Source organism: Bradysia coprophila, unplaced genomic scaffold, assembly GCF_014529535.1.
Source record: "Bradysia coprophila strain Holo2 unplaced genomic scaffold, BU_Bcop_v1 contig_211, whole genome shotgun sequence".
NCBI lineage: Eukaryota > Metazoa > Arthropoda > Insecta > Diptera > Sciaridae > Bradysia > Bradysia coprophila.
This window is the reverse complement of record NW_023503474.1, coordinates 291,828-319,036: the sequence shown is the minus strand read 5'-3', so window position 1 is coordinate 319,036 and position 27,209 is coordinate 291,828. Positions and strand designations below refer to the sequence as shown.

Here is a 27,209-nt window from a genome sequence, read left to right as displayed (position 1 = left end):
TTGTCACATTTTATATCGGTAGAGGTTTAGGTACCAGTACGTGCTACAGGTGCGATTAGTTTTAAACCGAAGTTTTTTCGTCACAGTCGTGCATTTTGAGTGTGTAATTAAACATTAGCTTTTTAATGTCTATCGAAAGACAAAAAAAAATTCAGCTGACTCGTTGGAGCATTTGAATTCATCAATTAAAAAAACTTGTTTTTCGTCAGAGACTCTGCGCTAATCCAACGTGAATAATAAAAACAAAAATTTTTGTTGTTACGATTTTGTTGATGACCTGGAGTCGGTTGTGATTTTAGTTCTGCGTCGCTTTCATTGAGCGAGTTTGAGAAAAGTTAATTATTTTTGCTTTGTTATCGAGAGAGTGCTTTCATATGCTAAATATTCGGACCTTCCCCGGCGGACAAAAGTTTTAATTTCAATTCAACTAACGTTTGAATCGGTAACAAACCTCTGTGTGTATAAGGTGCTGACGTTTTGGGTGTTTAACTTTTAAACTAAATTATCATTTTTGTGTGTTGGTTTTACCAAATTGTTGGATGCGATACATTGTTCTGTAAGTAAACAGTAAACACACAACGACAAATTGATGTCAACTTTTGTGCTTCCCAATTTTTTTTCGAATATTCTACACTGCTGAACTCATCAAATAACTCGTCAAACGAAACACTAATTTTCGTCATTTCTATCATCTCTTATCAAAATGACAGAATCATCTCTTGTGAACGTAAATCAATGTCCATTCAATTAAACGTTTTTTTCAGTAATTGAATCGGTACGACCGTACGACGAAATCTTTCTCAAGTATTTCGATTGGTTCGGGCACTTATCTCTTAACATTTACCTTGAAGTTTCTCTAAGTATTAACTTGTGGCACTTGTAGAATATTCCGAAGGTCATCATTGAGATTTCTGAATTTGTCAAAACGAAGACGGAATCCTATCCGCTTTTATGTATCTGAGAAATCCTTTATCTCTGTAATTCCTTTAGAATAGTATTCTGCTCTGGTGGAAAAGCTTTTTTAAAAGCTAACAGTCATGTAACATAGCCAACTACTTAAATGAGATGGAGTTCAATTAGATACAGCTATTTTCACCTTTTCGACGCAGAACGTTATTCTAAGCACAAAGTTCTGCTGTAGGTCTCTAAAATGCGTGAAATTGTTGATAAATTTAGTTTTGTCAGCCGCTCAAAATTTGACTGAGGCCATTTATAGCTGCGATAAGAAGAACTGCCTGGGAGCTAGATACATATATGTTTTGGCTACAATTTCGATCAATAAAATGTCTCAAAATGGCGTAAAATTGAAGACAACGGTCCGTTAGTTAGTAATTTTCTAATGGGCGGTACCAATACTCTCACTAGCAAACAAACTCTCAGCTCTATATGTCAAATTCACACCTTCTTTTGTATTCTCATTCTATAGAAACACTATTTTACATTTTGACTGACTACGCTGTAATTTACATGTAAATTCCAAAGGGCACTTGACACTTTCACCACCTTAAAACGAGCCGTCAGTACAGTCGGAGCGTTTGCTGCGACTGAGCCCCGTACGAACCCGTACATCTATTGCGCACGTGACCCTAGTGCGTCTGTCAGTGACAGACTCTGTCACCCTAGTTGAAGTCAAATTATTATGAAATGTGTACATCTTACAAATTGCGCATAGCGCAATTACGAAGCCCCGTACGACGTTCATTTCAAATGTCACACAAATTTCAATTTGACCTAAAATTATAATTTATTGAGAGGCCTAAGGCCTAGTTACGGCCTTAGTCCAACGACCCAAATTTAATTTTTTTTCAACATCATTAAAATTTACTCGAGATATATGCAAAATACACTTAGGGCCGTGTAGCGGGCTTAGTCCAAGGACCCAAATTTAATTTTTTTTTTTCAACAACATTCTATTTGGTGTTCGATTACCTTTCAAATGAAACAAAATTTAGGAAAATCGGATCAAATTTACTCGAGTTATATGCAAAACATACTTAGGGCCGTGGAGAGGCCTTAGTCCAAGGACCCAAATTTAAATTTTTTTTTCAACAACATTCTATTCGATGTTCAATTACCTTTTAAATGAAACAAAAATTAGGAAAAACGGATGAAATTTACTCGAGTTATATGCAAAATACTCTTAGGGCCGAGTAGCGGCCTTAGTCCAAGGACCCAAATTTAATTTTTTTTCAACAACATTCTATTCCTCGTTCGATTACTTTTCAAATGAAACAAAAATTAGGAAAATCGGATCAAATTTACTCGAGTTATATGCAAAATACACTTAGGGCCGAGGAGCGGCCTCAGTCCAAGGACCCAAATTTCAAACATTTTTCTCACCACATTCTATTCGGTATTCAATTACCTTTCATATTAGACAAAAATTTTGCAAAATTGGATGAGATTTACTCGATTTATATGCAAAATACACTTAGGGCCGAGGAGCGGCCTCAGTCCAAGGACCCAAATTTCAAACATTTTTCTCACCACATTCTATTCGGTATTCAATTACCTTTCATATTAGACAAAAATTAGCAAAATTGGATGAGATTTACTCGATTTATATGCAAAATACACTTAGGGCCGAGGAGCGGCCTCAGTCCAAGGACCCAAATTTAAAACGTTCTTCGCCACATTATGTTCGGGCTTCGATTACCTTTCAAATGAAACAAAAATCACGAAAAAAGGATGAAATTTACTCGAGTTATATGCAAAATACACTTAGGGCCGAGTAGCCTTTCACTTCTAGGGCCCTAACTCACGGGCCATTCACCCGATTTTAATAAACTTTCTTTTCCTGGATCGGTATCAACATTACCTATCTTTTGCCGTTTCATTTACATTATCAACGTTTTTTTTGCCGTAAATATCCCCAAAAGACCTTAAAGCACTTAGGCGGCCCTAACTCACGAAGGGCCGACCTAAATATGCCCATCTTCGAACTTAGCCTCACTATTTTGACTATCTTTCAGGGAATTTTTTTTTTTTTGAAATCGGATTTGATTTACTCAAGATATCGACGTGACGGACAGACGGACAGAAGGACAGACGGACAGACGGACAGACAAAATTTTTATTGCGGATTCGTCATCTATGAACATAGGCAAACACTTTGCCCTTACCGTCTGCTTCGAATTCCATCAATTACACACGGCATCGTAATCCTGTAAGCCCCTTTGTACTTCGTACGGGGCTAAAAAGTAGTTTGATTGGACGTAACCTAAAAGAATTCGGAAACCTAATGATCTTAGCGTGAACTTTACAAGTAAAAGCTGAACATTCTCATTGTAAAACATTTCCATTTAGGTAATAATGGGGAAATTTCGAGAGAAGCTAACATCGACAGTGCTTTAAGTTGAGGTAGCAGTCATCCGTTTTGTCTCCGTTTTGCTTCCGTGTACATGACAGTTGACATCTCAAACAATTTAGCACAACGTTATACCAATACCCTCTCTAGCAACGAAACCACTTTTATTAAGGTGGTGAAAGAATCAAGTAGCCTTTGGAATTTTCATGTACATTACAGCGTATTCAGTCAAAATGTGGTATAATCTTTGTAAATACAAAGAAATAAGGTGTGAATTTGACACATAGAGCTGAGAGTTTGTTTGCAGAGAGAGTATTGGTTATACTTATTGTTTGAAGTGTCAACTGTCATGTACACAGAAGCAAAACGGATGACTGTGAATTCAACTTTAGAAAGCTTAATCGTAGCTCTTTCGAATTGACTTCGTCACACTAGAGCTACGCAGATGTTTTTTGTATTTATAATCGCATTTAAACTGAAATAAATGAAATGAAATGAAATGAAAGCTTAATCCAGAGAAAATCTGACAATTAGCCCACAAAAATTGCAACATATTCCGACATTAGTTAGCTGATCTATTTTTAAAGGATGATACCATCCTCCTTACAAAACTGAATCTAGCACTGCTCCCAGCATAGAACATGCAAAATATAAGGAGGGTAATGAAAACATGCATTACAATAGAGTCCTAAGCGGCAGTTCTTACCACCAAAGCCTCCAAATTTGACATTTGTCAAGTTAAAGTTCATGCAGTACTGTGGCTTTACTTGAAAAAAAATGTAAAAAACTTGTTGACGTCGGTTATGTTAAGTCGTTGAATCTTGGAAATATACTGAAGCTCACCCCACTTAAAGTCAATCAAATTTTTGTTTGCTTTCCCGGCTAGTTCATGCAAACGGACACTCACTCACGTTGTAGTGGTAGGACCGAATAAGCACGTATACACGCATGCAAAAAAAAAAAAAAAAAAAAAAACACGAATGCATACTGCATACTTGGGAGCGAAATTGATCGATGACATTAACTATATTTCATCCAACCGATATTACGTATCAACGAATCGCTTTTTTCGATAAAAAAGCTGAACGCCAGAAGGTTTTCCTACGAGAACAAAGGAACATCGCTCATCTCTCAACTGCATGAAGAAAACAATTTTCATTTCTTTGCAAATAAACAGCTGATGTTCTATGACGATTTGAACATTGAATATCAAAGCACTGTCAAGCACCGAAGCTGACTTTGACATCTCTCAATTAGAAGGCCAAAAACACACCTGTTGACTTTTTTTCAACTTTGATCGGTTCAGTCTTCTATTTGAGTGAAGTCCAAATCAGCTTCGGTGCTAGACAGTGCGTTGATTGAATGCGTGTATTGTCTTTGTTATTTTATTCTATACAATGATGGTATCGTTCATAAAATGCGTCCGGTTGAACCTAAAACCACTTTCAAAAAAATTCATCGAAGCTTGTGTGGCTGGTGGGAGGTGATCGAAAATTGAAAACATGGACTTTTCTTACAGAAATTTCTCCAGGTACACGAGCCGTACAGGGTCGTGTGGGGTGTAATTGCATGTACTTTCGAGGCAAATAGGGTCTTATTGGGTTTAAAACTCATCCACACTGAGATATGTTGAAGTTTTCATCCGAAAAAAGACTGAAAACTCACACTTTTCTTACAGAAATTTCTCGAGGTACACGAAACGTACATGGTCGTGTAGGGTGTCATATGAAAGGTAATTGCATGTACTTTCAGTAGAAGTAGAGCGTACGGAAGTTTGGTAGCATCTTCGATGCAATATAAGCACTTAAACATTTCAACTTCACATAATTCATCGTAGATGCTACCAGACTTCCGTAAACTCTACTTCTCCTGAAAGTACATGCAATTACCTTTCGTGTAACTCGAGAAATTTCTGTAAGAAAACTGTATGCCTTTTTTAGGTTGAAAACTTCAACTGTGCATATCTCAGTGTGGATGAATTTTAAACCCAATAAACCCTATTTGGCTCGTGTAGCTGGAGAAATTTTTGTAAGAAAAGTGCATGTTTTCGGTTTTTGATCAACTCACACACGACAGAGTAAAGCTAACCAGGCATGAGCGCTGATTTGACAAGGGACCTGAATAATCTAGTAGCCCTATGTTTTTTGCGAATAAAATTTTTCAATCTATGTTAGTGTTCATTTTCATACAGTGTCTTAGGTCCCTTATTTGACGTTTCGAAAATGAACCGCCCTGCCTGGTTTATTTTACTCTTCCGTGTCTCACACTAGCCACACAAGTTTCGAAGAATTTTTTTGAAAGTGGTTTTGGCTTCTGGGGTCGAATATCTTATTGGGCACATATAAAAAAGTCCAATGGAAAATGCGTCTGATTTCAAGATTCGGTTTTTCAAAAGAATGCCTCTCATCAAAATTAAATCCTAAATAACTCGAGAAATACACGGCCTACAAAGCTATATGCCCAAATAATCATCTAAACATCACACAGCGAGTTATTTATGATCTAATTTTGATGACAGCACTGAAAAAGGCTGTTTAACGATCCCTGGCGGTGAGAGGGGAGTACAACGAAAATGTAACTGTAATCTTACAAGGGACTCTGAAAAATCACATACAAAAGGCGGACGTCTTTTATGAACGACGCCTGACAGTCTAATTGAGTCCATAAATCCATATATTCTTCGAAGCCTTTTTTTATTCCGAGGAAATACCAAGCGAACGTTATCTGCTTTCGATAAATAAAAACTTTGAATTACACTTAACACCAATGGCCAGCAATAAACTGATAAATTAATCTCATGCGACATACAGATAAAGCTCGTCATCGAAACCATTCGAACTGGTGAGTATAAACGACCGAATTATACGTATATTCTGTTTACATTTGAAAATTTTATAACGATTGCTGGTTATAAAGATGCCAGGCGTAACCTAATTCTGCAGTCTCAACATAAAATATTGACGACGCTGCTAATTATGTATTTCTAATCAAAAAATTGTTTGTTCTCGTTCACACACAGAATGTCTGGATACATGATACGGTCAACGCACAATTATTAACAGATTGATTCATACTCCATCCGAAATAATGTTGGGTGCTGTCAACAATGGCTTCAATGAGGTATGAAAAGAACGAAATGGATTTGAGCTTAAAAAGTGTTCAATGAAAGCTCCCACATTCGCAGTTTATTGAATTCAAATTTCTGTTCATCTTCACTTTCGCATTACATTCACCTTGATGGTCTGATAACTGCAGTCACAGCATATGTCAATCACAATCAATTCGATTCAATTCACATTACCGATACGACCGTTAACACTATTTCTGCGGCTATAGCTACAGTTATGACTAAAAATCAGAGAAAAGTAAACGGTTACGTTCACTGTGATTCATTTGTAACATCTGCGGTTATTTTACATAACGGACATTGTGACTTGTTGAATTGATATTATCGTGAATGGACGTGACAATCATTCAAATCTGCAGTGAGTTGAACATTGAAACGGTTTCCCATTTTTATACGAGATCGTCCGGGGCTTTCAGCGAGCTTTGAGTTGATTTGTTGTGTTTTGTTGGGGACTTAATCATTGAGTTTGTAATCACAAAGTCTTCGAATTTCTTATCCTAGGAAAGTTCCTATTCCTCCAAAGCCACATTCGAAATTGCCGAGGTTGAGGTATAACAACTTTTCGTTGCTCAAAGTATGCAAACTATTTCGGATAAAATGAATTTTCAGGTGAATGATACCGACAAGAAGAGTGAATCAAAAGTGGCACAAACCTTTAAGAAACTGAAACTGCTCATAGCCCGGCATCCAGTGTTTCTATCTCGAATAAAAGTATTATTCATAAATGTGATAGCGGTGGGATTTCTGGCGTGGGCAACATATCATTTCATTGATTCAAGTACGTTGACGGATTTAGCCAACGTGGAAGAATTATCAAAACAGAAACATTCCTAAAATTCAGAGAATCGGCACGAAGCATCCACAGATGTACGGCAGAGCAATGAAACGGAAGAGGATCGAATATGCGGTGTCGAATATTGCGGCATTCAATGGTGTGACGGCTATGGAATGCTCTTAATTGTGTACGGGTTCGTTTATGTGGGAGTATTCTATTACCTGATAAAGCGACTGTTTGGAAAGCAAATTTCGGAAAGTTTTGTGCCCATGCGAAAACTGATCGACAAGGTCTTCAGTGTTCGGTAAGTCTGTATGTTTTCAATTCAAATTTTACCGTTTTGTTACTGTTACTGTACCCCCAAATCCCGGGAGTATTTTCCATGACACAATTCGAATCTGGTAGGAAATGTTACCATTGAAGAGCTTTCGCAAGCTTTTATAGTCAGGTGACATGTGTTCAACGCATTGGTCAGAATGGCTGCGTTCTTTACGCTATGCGTGCAAGTACATTTTAAGTGCACCAATTTACCGTTTTCTCAACTCTGTGGTGGCATTTATCACTCGGTGACATAAATAACCAATTCTTATCCACCATTAAGGTTAACGAAAATGACATTAATCGGTGTGGCGCTAGCTGCGTTCGCTGTATTCTTAGCCTTTGATACAATTGACTCACGAAGAAGACTGCAATCGCTAATTGGTATCGGCACTCTACTTAGTATTGGATTTGTATTTTCTGCCAACCCGACCAAGGTAAGTCACAGAGTCCGTAGGTCATAATCGTTTTCCGTCGACGATCCGGACGATCAGATTTTTATTCCGCTTTCAGATAAGGTGGCGGCCCGTAATTAGTGGTTTTACTTGCCAAGTACTTCTAGGACTGTTGTGCATTCGATGGGAAGTAGGACGAAACATCTTCAAATGTTTCGGCGATAAGACGGCCAAATTTTTGAACTTTAGCCTCGTAGGCAGTACGTTCGTCTACGGTGAATTTCTGTCAGAAAAGGAGGGCGTATTCGCATTTGCGGTTGGTGACTTTTTTTAGAACATAGGCTGGTCCACTCTCTCATCGTATGTCCAAAACCAATTTCAATCGACGAATCGATGGCATAGGATGAGATAGTGACCAGGAAACGGTCCGACCAAATAAATTTTGAATTGGATGTCCTTCCTATGTTGTACAGGTGCTTTCCGTCATATTTTTCGTTAGTTTCATCATTTCGATTCTGTACTATCTCGGAGCGATGCAATGGTTCGTGATGAAGTTGGGCTGGCTGCTGCAAAAGCTGATCGGAACAACGGTTTGCGAAAGTTTGACGTGTGCGGCTAACATTTTTCTGGGAATGAGTGAATCTCCGCTGCTGATCAAACCATACATTAAGGTAATTTCACGGAGATGTTGCATCCAGGGCCTATTTTCACGAATTCTCTTTTCGGAATTTCCAAAAAAAATGTGAGAAAATTCTCGAAAATAGGCACCTGCCACTACCAGCTGAACTCATAGCTTCTTTTCCCACTCAGTATTTGACCCGCTCCGAAATCCATGTGATAATGTCGTCTGGATTCGCAACGGTGTCCGGTTCAGTGTTGGCAGCATACATAAGCTACGGCGCCGAACCGGCTCACTTGGTTATATCAAGTGTAATGGCTGCACCGGCTGCCCTCTGTTTTGCCAAATTGTTCTATCCGGAGACGGAAGAGAGCAAAACCGACGCCGACAACATTCAATTGGAGAAATCGTAAGTGATTGATCATATATGGGTGCGGGTGACGACTTAACAGTAAATCAAATTTACAGAACCGATTCGTCGATTCTTGATGCGGCATCCAACGGAGCACAGGCTGCCATTCCATTGATACTGGGCATTTGTGCGAACATCGTGGCTTTCGTGTCATTCGTAGCCTTTCTGAATGCGATCGTCGGTTGGCTGTTTATTCTCATCGGCTATGATGGCATCACATTCGAATGGATTTTCAGCAAATTGTTCATACCCCTGGCATGGATCATCGGCATCGAATGGGACGATTGTGAGAATGTTGCTAGACTGATAGCAACGAAAACCATAATCAACGAATTTGTCGCTTACGAACTACTGGGGAAAATGAAAGTCGCCCAAGAGATTTCGGTTAGTGCACATCACATTGGGCTCTATTCGTGATGTCGGGAAATCATTCTGTGGAGAGTGTGATCCGGAAAAAAAAAACAAAAATCCCGCTACCGAAGATGATCTTAATTGAGAATAGCGCCCACATGACAACACAGTCTGTCGTTTGAGTAAACTTTTTTTTCCTCGTAGCTACGCAGTTCAGCAATTGCCACGTTCGCCATTTGTGGATTTGCTAATCCCAGTTCGCTGGGCATTATGATCGGTTCGTTAAGCGCAATGTGTCCGGAGAAACGGCCCGATATAACGTCAGTTGCACTGAGAGCATTCATTTCCGGCAGTGTAATTTGTTTCATCACGGCGAGTATAGCCGGTGAGTCAGAAGCTTTTTTTTTACCATTTTTGAAGTCTCAACAAAAATTGTGAGCGGCTTTTATTGCAGGCCTGCTGATGACATCCGAAAATTATGAAGTTCACCGAAGCATCAACGAATCGATGCACTTAATGTGAGATTTCGGATTTGTATTATCGGCTGGATTTTGCTGGATTTTTGTAATTTTGTATCATTTGGGCTTAAGTTGCCATTCAAAAATAATTTATTTTTGGTGTATGTGTGCGTGTGTGTGTACAACACTCAGTGATAACGAACCATTTTAATTTTCCCTTTTTTGTTGCCGTTGTGGACAATATTCCGTTAATAAAATTAGATTAACAAACTGAAGTATGAACTGAGATTATCGGAACTAATGTGAGAGGTTAAGAAATGGCTCTGCTAATCGTGTCTCGTCGACATCAACGACAAAGATAAGCATTGACCTATGGCTGTGCATGTGGTTGGTGGTATTTTATAGTAAAACGAATGGTTAAACAAATGAAGTTAAAGATTTTGCATCAAAGCGTAGGCTACAGTTGTGTTGAGAAGTGTATTTAAGCAACAGAAGTGATTGATTTAATGATCACATTCCGATACGCTTTCACTGTAAAACTAGTTCAGTTCTAGAGTCAAGTGATGAAAGTGTGAACGACTTTCTCAGAGTGCTTCTTTTGAACTTCTACTGACCGAAATCGGCGCTTTTTTTTCGGTAGTTTTTTATCTATGCCTAGTCAGGCCTTGGTGCTTAGGCTCGGAAATTTTTGATCTTCCATATCTGGCTGGAGTTAAGGTGGCGAGGACACGGGCGTGTATTGGTTTGTTGGAAAGCTGAGGTCGAGTACTCCTGGGGCAAATATTAACTTCAAAAAATTTGATGATAAACGGCCGAAAATATGACATCCGAAAAATTTCTCAGAATCGATGGAACTTCGGTGAACTTTGATGAGGGCTGTGCCCTCACTAATGCAATTATTTGATTAAAGTATTATTTGCCCCAGGAGTACTCGACCTCAGCTTTCCAACAAACCCATACACGTCCACAATCTCGCCACCTTACGCAAATGAGATCCGGACTACGAAACCCCATTTTCGACTTTTGCCCACTTACCACCAGCCAAGTATGGAAGAAGAAAAATATCTGAGACTGGTTTTGGGGCTTAGACACCAATGCCTAACTAAGCTTAGATAAAAAAGTATCGGAAAAAATAGTGCCTATTTCGGTCAGTCGAAGCTCAAAAGAATCCCTCTCAACCAATCGACTGAAGAACATACAGAATACAGTCTTTGCCGTTTAGTAAAAAAATGCAGGCTTTTAAAGGTAAGTATGTGCTGTACACTGCGCCCATCAATAAAAGTTTGCAGCCTAAAAATTTCTACAGAAAGCTTTCGCTAAGTTTTCATTCTATATTTGAATGGGTGGGTCAGCTCCCTTGACTAATAAACTTATCAAAAGACGGTGAAACATTCTATTCTTCCATTTTAATTTCAAAATTTCATTCTCTAAATTAAGACCAGAAAATGCATAAGCCCAAACGCGCTGCAATGAAAAAATAAACGTAAAAATCGAAGGCAGAGGTCAGGAGGTAATACCACAAGAAGTAAGTGTTTTTAACTGTCTGGTAAAACAGAAACAGTTATTTTAGTTTGGAATCGTCAATCGGAATATTGGATTCTTCGTCGATTGCAACAAAGTTTTTGAAAATTAGTTTAGAATTGCTATAGTTATCGACCATCAAATATTCAGGGAAAAACACTCATGAATTTGATTCTTCAATGAAAAAAAGTTTTGAAGATCTGCTCATCATTACCCAAGTTATTGTCCCACCCAGAAAATAGGCAAAAAATATTTTAAGACGAACTCTGAGATCAGTAGCCCGACATAGCTCAGCTACGAACTTGACCACAAAAATGTTTTTCCTCGTCGATTGAAGCCAAATCTTTCAAAATCGGTTCAGAATTACTCAACTTATCGTGCTATCAAGCGTTCGGGATATTTCTGCATTTTTTTTTGCAAACATTGAATACATTTCAGAAAATCTGTCATGGTGACCGTTAGACCCTTGACTTAATCGACCAGGTAATAATTTGGGATCCTGAAAACAAGATTGTTGTTGGGATTGCAATTGGTACAGATTGTAATTCTAACAGTAATTGTAACCGTGGGTGCAAGTTAAAAAAAATTACGAAAAAAGGTCTCCATGCAGATTCATGTGTAATTTGGTAATCTGTGATACCCATAGAGGGGCATATCTGCTACTAGTCACAAAAAAGAAATCAAATTCGCTAAAAAAAATATTCTTATCATAAGATAGTGGGCTCGTACAGAGTGGTACAGAAATCTGCAACGACAAAACCTTCAGAAGATCGTCATTTTTAATCTTAAACGAGTTTTCACCAGCTTACATTCATGGGACTAATTTTTTGTACCATCGCTATAAGAATTACAACCTCTACCAATTACCACGTAGCCCTGACTCCTAGTGCACCGAATGGTACGGTTGAAAATCAAAAATTTTGACATGCTTTTGATTTCCTATTGGTCGAAAATGGCTTATTACATTAGCAGAGATTTAGTTTGGGAAATATCAGCACGTAAAATCCATTAAATAACTCGGGATAAAAACGAAAAGTCATGTTTCGTGTGATTGTTGACCTCGACTTCGCCTCGGCTCACCAAAATTCACACAAAAACTTTACTTTTCATCTTTTTATCCCGAGCTATGTAAAATACTATCGCAGAATCTTGCTCATGTGTCCGAGGGTCCGAGATGATTAATATAATCCAAAACTATCGAAACTAACGATCACTATGAGCCTCACAGAGCATTTATGTTCCAATTTCTTCAGAGTACGATGTACGAATCAGAGCAAATTTTGCACCCACGAGAGTTGTACACTCTACTGGGCTTCTAATCATTCTCATTGGCTACATATCCTTTCGACAATTATGGGTCATAATTAAATGGGAATCTAAATTCTTTGAGAAGTTTACGTGGCGCATGTCGAGGTGGACACAGGTGCTCCAAATGTTTTGTTTGCTGAGTTGGTGATTATGATTCTAAGCCGAAGGCGCGGATCATAATCCCATTCGTCAAAATATACATTTGATGCATAATGTTAGTCTTACCACACAGGGCCACACAAACTCTTTTTAGTTTTTTGTATGTGCCGTCAACGGTAGACACCTATCGTTTTTAAAAATTGTTTATTACAGCACACAGCATGTTTGATCTCGTGTGTAGTATTTATTATGAATAGGCTGAATATATAGGTACACACACCACACACACCCATAATGCATCCCATCCGCTGCGGTAACAACAATATTCTCATTATATGCTTACGCAAATAAAACCGAAAGTGTCACATTCAATTGCCGAAAATCATCTTCAATCAGTTGTAGATTATGTCCCGTCGTCGTCTACCACGCCACATAGATAAATATAGAACGGAATAAAATCGTAAACGATGCACACATTAAGTATGGTTTCCACTCAACAAAAAGTACTCCGTGAGAGAGCCGTGAGAGACCGAGCTGTCAAGTAAACAAAGCCAAAAATTGGAAAAAAATCAATTTTGTCTGTCGCGCGGAGTACTTTTTTGGTAAGTGGAAATCAAGCCTTAAGTCCATAACAATATGCGAAGCCCACCAAAACCGTAAATGCATTGCCATTTATATATAATGGGTATAAGAACACAGCACAACATACACACGCTGTTCTTTTGTTTTATTTTCTTCATTTCATTAATAATATTTGCATTTGGTCTGATATGTCTGCTATTAATTGAAGGTCATAAATTGCTGATAATTTTTCGGTTTAGAAGATTACCGTTAAACGTTTTCGAAGGCCGCATTTTCATCATTTCAGATTCGTTTGTTCCAAATTAGTTTTGTTTATTGTTTCGTTTCAATTTTTTTCTTCGTCTTCTGTTGGTTCTGTGCAGAACTCCGTCTTTTTTCACATTTGGTTTTTCTTTTTCATTCGTTTCGCACGAATAAAATGTGGTCGATGCGGTCGCTATATACAAATGTGATGACTGAGAATTGGAGTGTTTGGTCTATTTATTTATGTTTTGGCTATTTCTTGAGGAAGTCTTTAATGGATTTGTAAATATTTTGATTTGATGCGAAATTGTCGTACAGTGATAGACTCTCCAAATGACCGTCTTTTTCTAAATCGCTTATTTTCCAACTTTTTTTCATTTCTTCATAACGAATAAATAGAGAAATGAGAGAAGTAAGAGAAATAAGAAATTTACAAAAAAGACGGTCATTTAGAGAGTTTATCACTGTAACGACATTTGTCTAAGATATTTTTATGAGCATGAATGGGTTTTATGATATCTGATCAAACTGTTGCCACATGCTTACATTGCTCTTGAAGTAACAGACGTCTAGGATTGATTTGCTGAATCAATAAATGATGGAATTTGTTTATGTACTGTCCGTTTGACAAGAGGATCGCCGCGTTTCAGCAGGGGGTTTTGAACATTTGTTTTTTACACGTTGGCACACGTGCTCTTGTCAGATTCAAGATTCTTTTTACGAAGGTTACGCTGATTATACTTTGTGAAAAAGGACAATACCTTGCAAATATGTCACATCTTGGACAGAATTTGACACTGCAATATCTGCAACATGAAAAAACTAAATGTTCGAAACCCCCTGAAACCCCGTGCTTCCACCTACGTAATATACACATACTAGATGAGCCAATCTTAATTTATTTTAAGCGGAAACTTTCAGGGCAAATTTTCGGATCAGATTCAAACACGGCAGAGTGGCCAGGCAGGACCGCTTGATCTGACTAGGGACCTGAATTATCTAGTTGCCTTTGTGTTTTGCGAATAAAATTAATTCAATTTATGTCATTTTGTTCATTCATTTTCATACAATGTATTAGATCCCTCATCACGGTGGGGTTGAACAAAACTTAAATAAGATTTACAACGATACCACACTCGCCATACCAGCCTCACAATAAGTATCTGTTACGACATTTTGTTTGCAGCAAGGTCGCTCTACGCCGAAATTTTCAACTTATTATCCATCTTCAAGTGCCCGTTCCTTTAGAATGAGTGGAATTGTTATGCATTCTTCATAAATAAGTGGTATAAGTTATTTGAAGCAATTCTTACATTAATTATACGTGTATCTGGAGTCGGTTAAAGCTGATTTCCACATATTTTTAGGGTAAATTTCCTCTAATGGCTAGCGAAATCACCTTTAACCGACTCCAGACACACGTAATTAATGTAAGAATTGCTTCAAATAACTTATACCACTTATTTTTGAAGAATGCATAACAATTCCACTCATTCTAAAGGAACGGGCACTTGAAGATGGATAATAAGTTGAAAATTTCGGCGTAGAGTGACCTTGCTGCAAACAAAATGTCGTAACATATACTTATTGTGAGGCTGGTATGGCGAGTGTGGTATCGTTGTGTAAGCTTACACTGTAGGCTGATCAAGCATTACTGTTTTGTTGGAGACAGAGGTGGTGTCGCGACTCTATTTAAGTTTTGTTCAACCCCACCGTGTCATTTGACGTTTCAAAAATTAACCGCTCCTGCCTTGCTTATTTTACTCTGCCATAGATTCAAATGTCTAAAGATTTATAGAGTGTTAAAATAGAGTAGAGATTGTGACATCATCGAGCTCAGTTAAATTAACTGGTTTTTTCACTGTTTTTCGCTGTTTCAACACTATTGGTTCGTAATTTTTCTGAGTACTTTTTGTAAGATGTGGTGAAAAGTCATTCTTAAGAAGAAAATTGAATTCATTCGATAAGCGCCCCCCCCCCCATCTTACTGAGTGAATCCATTTCCCTTCTATTTCAGTGAGACCGTTCTACGCATCATTGAGATTTGTAATCCCAAAAACTTGATCTCAACTTTTTAAAGTTAAAATTCAGCCTCTCCAGTAAGTGTAATACAAACGGGGTCCTCTGTTGGGACACTTTGTGCTAACACTTTAATTTTTATTGGTGAGCAATTTCTAAGGTGAGCCTAGCGGGTCGAAAGTTTACACAACACAGCGCACCCATTAACCAAAAAAAAGGTTTTTTTTATCACTAACAAAAAAACAAAAAACAAACGATAAGCTATGATCCTCTTATTTATAATAAACTATTTGTCATGACAAACGAAGTAAAAGAATTCCCATCAAATAGATTATGGATATGACCACTATTTCACAGGACTCTCAATGATTGACGCTGTCGGCAAGTCGGTCACTTCTGTCAATTCACCGAACAATATTTTCACGGACAATGTGATCGAAAATTTAATTTCCTAACAAATGATTTGGATTTTTAAATTTCGTATCTCAAAAGACCGACTCGAAGGCAGGGCCATCACTGATTTTTGAGGTAGTGACGATAACAATTTCCACAATCTATACTAGATGATTATAGATCAGTTTCAAGTATACGCACTAAAGCAGAAGCTTGTGCCGAATCAGCATCAGCTGAACTTCAACAAATACACTCTACATACAACGTATGTATGCACTGTATGTATGTTGCCTTTGAATTCTTTGTCGACCAGCTGTTGCTAATTCGGTACAAGCTTCCGGTTTAGTGTGTATTCAAAATGTCAGAAACTTCATTCGGAACATAACCAAAATTGAATTTGGTTCAGATTATGAACGTAGTGTGTCAAGGTATGAGTGGTAGTAGGACTCTAAACAGAGTACTATAACTGGACGGTGTATCAAACAAACTTTGGCACTGTAAAGAACGTATAAGCTTTTTCTATGCAAAATAGGACTCTATTTGACAGCTGTCATGAGAAGCACTTTGTTCAAATTTGACACTCATAGTCTGTTCAAAAATGAAAACTTTTAACTGTGCCAACGCGTTTCAAGCTAAAGTGAACATAGTCGACAGCTAGAGCTGCCGAAGACAAATAGAGTCCTGTTTTGAATGAAATATGTATAAAAATGATTTTTAGAGATTTTTAGACTATATAAGTGGTTGTATGGTTCCTTCAGGGCTATCTATTAAATCGGATCACTGAAACTAATCCTCAAAGTCTCCAAAATCTTAACATAAGGATTGAATCTGTTACTTTCTTTGATCTAAGTATTTTCAACGGCTGGAAATAAAATCTTTTTTCTCCTTAGCTTTTGCATAACTTTACCATTAGACCGAGAGTTTGGGGCTGTTCATAAAAGACGTCCAGATTTAGGAGGTTGAAAAAAGCGGTCAGAAAATGTTAAATTACGTAGCAAAAACCTGTAAATGGTTGAGGAGGAGTCAAAAAATATCAAAAATTAAGTACTGACGTCTTTTATAAACAGTCCCTTTATGACTCAGTTCCTTTGCCCTAGTATTATTCCAACCAATTCAAAGAAAATTGTTAAATTGAACGCTGGTACGATCTTAACGGAAGGGCATATTTAAGCAGTAAAGTGTAGAAAATCCAAATTCATGGAACCAATAAACCCAAAAGTCAAATGAAATTTGTACGAATTGTTCGAAATGTAAAACCACACAAAATGAAAATGTAAAACCAACCGAACGATCAATTCTTGTGATATTTGATTGCTTCTTCTCGTGTGTGTATCTGTGGTTCTGTTTATTTTTATTTTATTTCTTATTTTTTATCAATGTTGAGCGAAAAATCACTTCACTTTTTTCCCTTCGTTTTAATGGTTGGAACATTCCTAACCGGCACATAACTCTTCAATATGGCTATGTTCATCTTCTTGTTTCCATATCGAACATTTTATGTACATTTACGTTTTTTGCCACACAGTCTGGCACGAGCTCAAATTGGTCTGGTGCGAATTAATGAATACATTTCATTCGTCCGAATGTTGTCGTTTTTTTATGTGTGCTTGGTTTAAAAAAGGAGACGAAGTGATGATGCATTGATGGACAGACAATGTTATTATTACTGTATATACCTATATTGCACTAGAGATGTGCGGGCCGCCCGAAAATGTCGGGCCGCCCGGGTTTTTATCCGGCCCGACCGGGCCTGGGCCGGGCGGGCTTCAAATCTGTCGGGCCGAGCTTGGACCGGACCTAAAAAACCAAATTTTTGGTCCGATTTTCAAAGTTTCGCGCACTTTTTTATATGAAATTTGCTTTCGGGCCGCCCGAAAATGTCGGCCCGTCCGAGTTTTTATCCGGCCCGATCGGGCTTGGGCCGGACGGGCTATAAATACGTCGGGCCAGTTCGGGCCGGGCTTTAAAAATGAATTTCGGACCGGGCTTCGGGCCGGACGGGCTTCAAAAAAACATCGGCCCGCACACCTCTATATTGCACACAGCGGTTTTAATTCTAAATTCGGTAATTCGTTTTTGCGTCAGTTTTGGCAAAATATTTTCGGTTTCCAAACAAATGCTTTTCCAATTTGCACAATTTGATGCAATCGCTGAAATAGGTGAGATTAATCTTCCATCTACGGCAAGTGTATCGTGGCATAATCAATGAATCTGTTACACCATTTCTGTTGCCCGAGATTTGATCATAGCACTACCCCTAGCATTAACTCTACACTAAATTAGCAAAATTCTTTACAAAAAATCTAATGTCGCTTCATCAGCCTCCAAATGGTTTCTATGTTGACGCTGGTCTAAGTGCTTTGGTTTGAGATAAAATCTATCACTTCAATAGGTTCATCATGCATTCCGATATTATAAGTGAACATTACCCGTCGCTGTCGATGCAAATTGAAGATTATCTGTTATAGCACAGCACTGCTCCAAGCAGCAACACTGAATTGACAAGTGTCAAATTTGGGACGAAAACAAGTCATCTATCTTTACAAAAAAGACGCAGTGCCTTCTGTGATTCATCAGCCTCCGAATATTTTCATGCTAGGAGCAGTGCTGTTGTTATACAATTATTAAATGTAAAGCTTGTGCAGAATGAGCAACAGCTGATCTTCACCAGCTGATCAATAAAAACACTCTACTTCTATAATATACAATCAAAACACATTCTAAACAACGTGTTTACTGCGGCCATACGTGTTTTATGTGCATAGATGACCTTAACGTATGTATGCACTGTATGTAGCTTTTCTTTGAATTGTTTTCGATACAAAGGTATTGTCTTTGTCGACCAGCTGGAGGTGTTCAGCTGTTGCTGATTCTGCACAAGATTTACGTTTAATAATTGTAGGTAGTTAACAAAAAATAAAAATGTTTTGGTTCATACGCCAAATCTGTCTCTTTAAGAAATGTTATGAAAAAGGCGACTTGTTCGAATTGCGTTTCCGTTTCATTTAAGCGCAGGGCTTATTTTAGAGATAATTCCTGTGTCTAATCTGTCACAGACGGCAAGCATATTAACTGTTTTACTATCTGATCTATTACTTCATTTGATCGAAGACTTTCAGATATTGATTTAAGAAATCTCTCACTTCATTTGTTTTGAACATGCTTTTTGCTATATAAGACGTTATCAGTCAGAGCTTGTCGTTTATTGTTGATGTCGTTCGTCGTTGTCGATAACAGATGACAAAATTTAATGCGCAGATGTCAACTTTTTACCAACGCACTTCAAGAATGCGTGGTACACTAAATATAGGGAGTGTGAAAATTCGATTTCCCGATTTTTCCTGGTATCCACTAAAATTTGACCAAATTTACCAGTAATAATATTAGGATTTCACGGAAAAGTAAATTTATATCAGAGTAAAGTTAACCAAGGTAAATATATTTACCTTGAAGTTAACCAGGCAGGAGCGCTGATTTGACTAGGGACCTGAATAATCTAGTAGCCCTATAAGGACAATGATGTTTAGAAACTAGGAGGAAATGTAATAGAGTTTTCCCATATTTTAGTACATTCTGTCATAAAATTACTGCTGTCACTGCGCTTATTTTCATGTGAAGCAACTTCATATGGTGACATTTGTTCTGTAATGACAAATGTGAAGTTGATTCACATGAAAATAAGCCGCAGAGAATGAAGTACTATGAAAAAAATGTGGCGCCTCTACAGGCCAACCCACTTGTCCCATATTGCGAATAAAATTTTTCAATTTATGTCAGTGTTCATTTGAGTTCATTTTCATACAGTGTATTAAGTCCATTATTTGACGTTTCGAAAATGAACCGCTCCTGTCTTGTTTTTCTTCATATCATTAGGAAGGCGTGAGCGGAACGAGCGAAAATTTTTATAAATGGAGCCTTACTGATGAATGAAAATGTACGAATCAAGAAAAGTAGCCCTAGCGGAGTATAGTAAATGTCCAGACGTTTGAATGCTGTTCCTTTGAAATGACGCAGGTGCATAGGGAAAAAGTATTGACTAAAGCTACTAAAGCATATCAACGTTTCTGAAGTGAATCGATAAATCGATAATCGATAAACGATGCTTTAAAACCTAAAGCGAGCGAAAATTTTCGTTTGATCTGTTCTTCAACGACTGACAAGCCCTTTTTTCTGTTTTCCTACAAAAGATCTCGATTCGCTTGAGTTGTGTACTCACCTGTTATCATCTTACCAACCTGATTCCTGATTCTTGTTCGTTTCCCCCTCATTTCGTTATTTTTACGATTTTCTAGTTTTTCAATCAATTCTCGATTGCAAAGATCGATTTTCCGTTTTTTGGTAATTTTTCGATTGCTATTTGTTTCCAGATTTCTAGTCATTTCCCATATTCTGGGTTATTTCCCGATTTATCGTAATTTTCCCATTTCTAGTCAGTTTCCCGTTTCTTTTCTTTTTTCATTATTTCTTCCCGCTAGGCCAGGTAGATTTCCCGGTATCCATTTTTCGGGAAAAAAAACTATTTCAAACAAAATAGTTACTCTATTTGGCAGCTGTCGACTATGATCACTTTTGCTTGAAGTGCTTTGCCTTTACGCAGACTATCTTCAACATACCGACCGTCCTGATGTCAATTCTCGATTAAGAAGAGAAAATGAAAACGCAAAGAACTTTGTCCGAAAGATATCTCACAAAATATATTTACATCAAAAACAGCAAGTGCAACAGCAACAATAATCAATTAGCGACATAGTAAAGCAATAAAATCTTCGAATACATATCCGGACTCGCCAGATCAAAATAAAATTCACATTTCAACGTCAGAACCTGCGGTCTGTCCATGACTATAGTCCCGATCTGATCGAATGCATTTCTGCTCAATTGGAATTTGGTCGACTGTATGTGGAAGTAGGAAATTGTCAATTCCTCTAACTTCCCCAGTCGACCGATCATTTGAATCAAATCGAATCGGTCAGAAGTGGTACAACCGTCGATCACCAATTTTGTTAATCCAGACAAAACGTCAAAGTCTCCTGGCAATGAGCATCCACTTAAATGCAGCTCTCGTAATTCAGTCAGTGCCGAAATAAATTGAAAATTCCCACAGGACACTTCAAATAGTCCTAACGTTCGGAGCGATTTAAATGCATGCAGTGACTTGAGATGAGCACTCGTAAACGTTGAGAGTACCACTCTGATCCACAGTTCAACCAAATTCTTACAACTGTTGCCAATTGTCTCCAAAAGAATGATAAACGATTTGTTATCCGAATAGAAGCACAGATCGATCACTTTCAAGTCGTGGTGACGTGCAACAAATGTCATCAGTTTGTCGAAAGATTGGACGAGCTTTGTACGGCGGATTGTGATAGTATGCCTGAGGTGTGTCGTGAAATAAGTAAATCGTTCCAGTGCAGGAAAAACCTTCTCCAAAATTGCACCGCAATTTTCCACCTGCATGACCCTCAAATCAACCAACGAATGCAGTCCGTCGAAAAGTGTCGCATCGCTCGTAGAGACCCACTGCAATTCTAGCAACTGTAAGCGCTTGAACATTTCCTTGAATTGGTCTGTACAAATGTCAGGCAGTTTAAAACCGTAAATGTGCAAGCTTTTCAAACTGTCGAAGTGATGTCTCGTTACGGCGTCCATAAATACACAATCCAAACTGTCTCGTTCACGTTTGCACCGGGAAATCCTCTCCGAAATGGAGAAGTCAGACACAACAAATCCGAAATTCGTCAGCACTCTTTTGACGTCGTGCTCTTCTAGATGTTGGCCGAAATATTTTTCCGCGTCGACGACGTAAGGTCCGTTTCTTTCCAGGGCCAATTTCTTGGGGAAAATGAGTTCGGTAATCAGCTGGAAACGAGTGCAAGTCTCTGCAATTGAACATAGATCCAGCAGATCCAATGATTGGCTCGAGAAGATGTACACAAGACAATCATCGTTCATATCCGTAATTTGTGTGCCGGTGATGTTCGTCGATTTGATCGGCCTATTGTTCTCGACAGGTGCCTGAAAAAGACGAGACAAATGGTGGATGATAGCCTGCGATTGTGATGATTCATCGTTTGTTTTCATCATATAAGGCATCACGTCAAATGGCTATTCGAATCTCTGATCGGAATAGTCTCTTACCTCGCCTGTGCATTCCAAAATTGATGAAATTGGTATCATTTCCATTTGATTTTAGATTTACTTGATTTACAGCTGAGACAAGACAAAATGACTACAGCACAGACGGTAATACACTGAAATCCGTCCAGTGAAGAAGAGAGAGAGAAGTTAGCGGCTCTACCTAAATTGACATCAAAATTAAATAGTTTACTGTGCCGACTGTGTAAAACACGTCGTGCACTCCTGTTTTCTTTTTTACATCATTTAATACTTCATGACCCAGTTCCATAGTTATACTCTACAGGAATCACGGTACACTGTTCGCCAGCATCCAACCTTTCGAGTATTAACTCTATGGACGTTACATCAATACCGCGACATATCGGAACATAATATGAAAATTAACCTTTAACGGACTGCCATATCATCTGGTATCGATAGCACAAATCGTCTTCTATCAACGCACTGCAAAGCAAGCACCGATTTTTCAACGGCAATTTACCTTGTCGAAACGTCGCAGTGGCATAATGAATTCTATCAGTAAAAAAACCATAAAGAGTGAAAGTGACGCAAGTCCCTGTGTCTACTTACAAAATAAGTGAAATTGCTGAGGATGACACATTGTGCGCCTGTACCGAGGCAAAGATTTTATCAAGGAAAAATTGACCCAACAGATTTTGGAAAGAAAACTTGAAAAAAAAAATTGAGTCACAAAGTGGCAGATGATTCGGCTTTCTTCGGATCGATTTTCCATTCTTTGAGGACATATTTTTCCCTATTTTAACAATTTTCCTCACAGTCCTCACAATGTGCAAACATGATTCTGTTGCTTAGTTAAACAAACAAAGTAATAGATTTGGTTTGTTGGTTCAAAGAATTTATGTCTAGTATCTGTTTTGGGAAAGTTTCGTGCTTAATTGATATCTCCCCTGAATGTAGGCTAGCAGATCTAACTGTTATATTGCAACACGCTTTCTGCTTTATGAAAGGTAAAAGAAATGCGGGAAGATGGAAAATTCGACAAACCTTCAAATTCTAAAAAGTCCTCTTCAATTTATAGGTATTGGGATTCGGTACTGCGACTGTACTACTGTCACCTCACAGTGCACCAAACTTCAACCGAGGAACTCTACTACGATTATACAAATATGTACAGCACGCATATGATCACACAAAATGATCAAGTGGCAAGTTTTTTTTTTCGTCCAAAAGTGACCACGCGATGGTTAAATTTAACGCAGAAAAAAAAGTGAATCCAATAAAAGAAGAAGACATTCAAGAGCAAAACATGCGTTCTTCAAAGCCAGACATTCAGACTCGTATTTCAGACAGAAAGAGTGCAAAAAAAAAACACGAAACGCACAGATTCTTTGCATTACAAAAACGTTCCTTCCATTGACTATTTTAATAAAATTGTTGCTATACAGATGAGATAACTCAACGCAAAAAGGAATGCTCGGAATGAAATGAAAATATAATAAATTTAATATAAAAAAAGGTAAGCAGCAAACGTAGAACCAAATGAAAAAACAAATCCGAATGAACAAACTCCTCTCGTTTCAATAAGTATAAGCATTTTTGACGTAATGGAATGCTGGCGGACGTATAGGAAATGGGAAATGGTTATATTTTATGGTTCGAACATCAATATGGTATGCAATAAAATACAAATACGCATTATGTCTGTATCGAGGTATTTTTATGAATGCAGTCGAAGCGAAATGCAATTTTCATCCTTTTATACATTGTGGTGATGAACATATTTCGTGTCTTCGTTCACTTTATACGCACTGAAACTAAAGATATCAATATAGGTGTTTAATGTTATTAATGAAACAACCTATCTATGCGTAGCACCCCGAGATTCAAATTCGTATTGGGCAAATACGCTTTAGCAACGGACTATTACAGTAGATATGCGGAAAGTCTTCAAACGTGCGAAATTCTGAGTGTTAACACATTGAAATTAATTGTGGCTTGTCAACTTTCGGCACCCTGGACTTTACTTAAATAGTCGAGGAATGCCTCCAAATAAATTTCTAAAAATCCAAAACTGAATTCTGAAGAGAAACTGAAGAGTGATTCTGAAGGTGTAATTTGAAATGAAAAATTGGTGCCAGGGTGCGAGACGAACCCACAATCTTCACCTTTCCGGGGCAATGCTCTTACCACTTGAGCTACCCGGCACACTTTTCATTTCAAATTATGTTTAGTCATTTGTTTCCAATGCAATGTTAATCTGATGGTCACACATACTGAAATAGTCGCCAGAGTTAGAATTGCAATCAGTGGGACCGGTGGGACCATATGAAGGTTGAATTTCTTACGTTGCAATTTGGCAACGGGCTACCCACATATACGCGTTGCTCGGACTGGCGCAACTACGAATAAAATACCCATTTTTCAACAAATTTATTCAAGAACCAAAACAGCAGCTCCTTTCCTATAATTTATTAGTTAGGGAAAGCACAGACGAGACAGTAAAACACAACGCTCCTTTGTTTTACATTATTTACTGAAGATCCAGCGTAGATCAAATCGTTGCGTCCTTATCCAGGACGTTTGGAATCTCTTAAATTACCTCCCAGCTGAAATACCTATAGAAGAAAAGCTAAAATAAAAGACAAAACTTCAAGAACAAACAAAGTTTTTTGCTTTTCCCTTTCCCATATGGTTCACGTTTAATGAATAAACTTGAGGCAAAGACGCTGTTTCGACCTCTGAATGTGATGGTGGTCACAGAAGAGTATAGAACTGTTAATCTTCAGTTGCTTCCATCATATTCGTTCACAAGTTTACGTTTACTGTTCGAATTTTCGGAGTTCCTTTTTTTCTACACTTGGGAATGTTCATTCTACACTTGGGAATATTCATTCCACTGTCAATGTGATAGTTCTGGTACCTTTCACCGAATAATACAATAAGTGACATTTTACGCATACACACGACAACAAAAAATTTCCCTGAAAATCTCAATTTCCCCAACACAACCACAGAATTATACCGACACGATAAAGTTCAAAGTTATCGATTTTCCATAATGCATTGTTTACGTATAGCGCCGCCGAGTTTTCATCAGTGTTCTCAGTTTTAGCATGAGAGTGCGTATACAAAGTTCGATCGTTCCGTCTGCTTAATACATATATTTAAAATGGAGAATCGCTGAATCGCTGTTACTCATGTACGCACTTTTCACGATATGAGTTTCAGCAAGTCCTTTTTTTCGAAATTATTTTGCAACATCACAAAACAGCAGCCGTGTCTCCAGCCAGCGTATAACATATTTTTTTTTATTCGTAATCGCATTTCGTTTTTATTGCAAATTTAACATAAACAAAGTGCAAATTTTATTTATGTTCGTTAAGGTTGTCAGACAGACTGGAAAATTTAAATACTGGGCAACTGGCTAATATATTTTGTTAGTTAGTCGGTTTTTTTTTCGCGTTCGTATATCTTTGCTCTTCTGTGTCGCATGATTGGAATTGCAAAATTTTTTTCTTCATTTTGAATTTGAATTTTTTTGGGAAGACAGAATAATTGGCCAGGCAAATGATAAATAGCCAGCGAACAGACGAAAAAAACAACAGCCAACCTCAAAGTCAAATGAATATATGGTTTGAAGCAGGGAAACCGCAGAGCGTAACAATTATGCATAACTAAACGAAATTGCGATTTTTCTTGTTTAGTTTTCGGAATATAATTTGAAATTGAATGCAAATGCAAAACACACCACTAAATAAACATTAGGGGGGTCCAGAATCGTATGGGAAAATAAAAGTTTCGAGAAAGTTGGCGGACCCCGGGGAAAACGAAGCTATATGACCCACTGATAAAAAATGTATATGGGGCCTATGTGATCCGAGTTGATTTATGGGTCGCTCAAGGACGAAATATGTGAAAAACCACGAAAATGAGGGTTAAAGAAAAATTGAATGTAACTAAAAGATGCTGAGGTCACTTCTTAAGGTGAGTTGGATTATTTCACTTCAGAATAATCCAAAGAGACCGATTTAATGATTTGTAAGTGCATTCGCATCTCCCAAGTCAGTCAAAGTTTCCCAATCTGTTCACTCAGTCTTTGGGTTCTTCCAAAACATTTATGGGATGTGCATCGGATATATTAATATCTAACGAGAGCTTATGGCATAAGCTTTCATCGCAAAAAGAAATTTTTTCGAAAACAATTTTTTTAAGCTATATAGAAATCGATTTTGGTGCAAAAATGTCAGGGTCGTGAACTCAGACAATTTTCAAATGACTGTTACGTCAAGACACCAACTTGAAACTTATTGTGTGTGGGCTCGTTAGAAAGCCACTGTCATTACTTTTACAACGACACCTAACACTTAATTTTAAGAGTGACTTCGCCTGACTTTGTATTACTTGGAAATTATCTGTCGATTTTTGTATATATCAATATTGTTAGGTGTGCCCAGACGATATAAAAATTCCAAAAAATGAAAACAACGCATTTTTGTTGCTCTTACATCTAATCTAAGTTGTCTGGACCAAAAAAGTTTGATATTGTCGCTAAAAAATTTTTTCCATAGAAAGTAATGGAAAAAATGTATGGAAAATCACAGCGTTTTTTCACATATTTCGTCCTTGAGCTACCCACAAACCAACTCGGATCGCATCGGCCCCATATACAATTTTTATCAGGAGGCCATAAAGGTTTGTTTTCCTCGGGGTCCGCCAACTTCCTCGACACTTTTATTTTTTGGACCCCCCTAATAAACATCGTGTTTAACATTTTAATGGGTAAAGTCACTTCACTGTAATTTATGTGTGTAAGGACACGATTTTTTTTTGAACTTTTATAGTAGAAGCCACGCCATCATAAAGGTGAATAAATCTCGCAGTTGAATATTATGCCAAGTTGAATTGGTCAGCAAATTTATTTTTCATCCGTACGGCATTAATCACCTTATCTTCTCCACTAAACACTTGATTTTTCCATGGGGAGAAAAGAGTTTTTCTCCTTGCAATTTTCAGTGACAGTCTGTCACTTTAGTTTGATTTCGAAAAATGGTGAAATAAATTCATGTTTCGTGGTAAAAAACGGATATCTACCCCACGCACGGGTGAAAAGTTATCTGCCAACCTCGGGGTGAAATAGAAAATTCCAACCGCTTCGCTCTTGACCACAAACTTTCCTATTTTCT

General features: G+C 37.8%; 2 protein-coding genes across 4 annotated transcripts; one reads left to right on the top strand and one right to left on the bottom strand.

The window, feature by feature from the left end:
• On the top strand, window positions 1–10,044 carry LOC119075456 (solute carrier family 28 member 3). 3 transcript variants are annotated; one of them, XM_037181898.1, is made up of 12 exons: window positions 1–95; window positions 6,325–6,427; window positions 6,936–6,983; window positions 7,044–7,212; window positions 7,276–7,513; window positions 7,811–7,964; window positions 8,041–8,238; window positions 8,396–8,593; window positions 8,733–8,950; window positions 9,010–9,337; window positions 9,509–9,689; window positions 9,759–10,044. In XM_037181898.1, exons 2-12 carry the CDS (start codon window positions 6,395–6,397, stop codon window positions 9,824–9,826), a joined length of 1,833 nt encoding a protein of 610 aa, XP_037037793.1. In that variant the 5' UTR covers window positions 1–95; window positions 6,325–6,394; the 3' UTR covers window positions 9,827–10,044. The 3 variants fall into 3 exon arrangements, with proteins under 3 accessions (XP_037037793.1, XP_037037792.1, XP_037037794.1); XM_037181897.1 differs by having other exon boundaries at window positions 37–556; window positions 6,327–6,427; XM_037181899.1 differs by lacking the exon at window positions 1–95 and adding an exon at window positions 6,112–6,148 and having other exon boundaries at window positions 6,327–6,427.
• Window positions 10,045–20,595: 10,551 nt separating this feature from the next.
• On the bottom strand, window positions 20,596–22,196 carry LOC119075455. The gene is made up of 2 exons (XM_037181896.1): window positions 22,066–22,196; window positions 20,596–21,942 (listed from the first exon to the last, which is right to left on the bottom strand). The coding sequence occupies exons 1-2, from the start codon at window positions 22,108–22,110 to the stop codon at window positions 20,662–20,664; spliced, it is 1,326 nt and encodes a 441-aa protein (XP_037037791.1). The 5' UTR covers window positions 22,111–22,196; the 3' UTR covers window positions 20,596–20,661.
• Window positions 22,197–27,209: the final 5,013 nt, after the last annotated feature.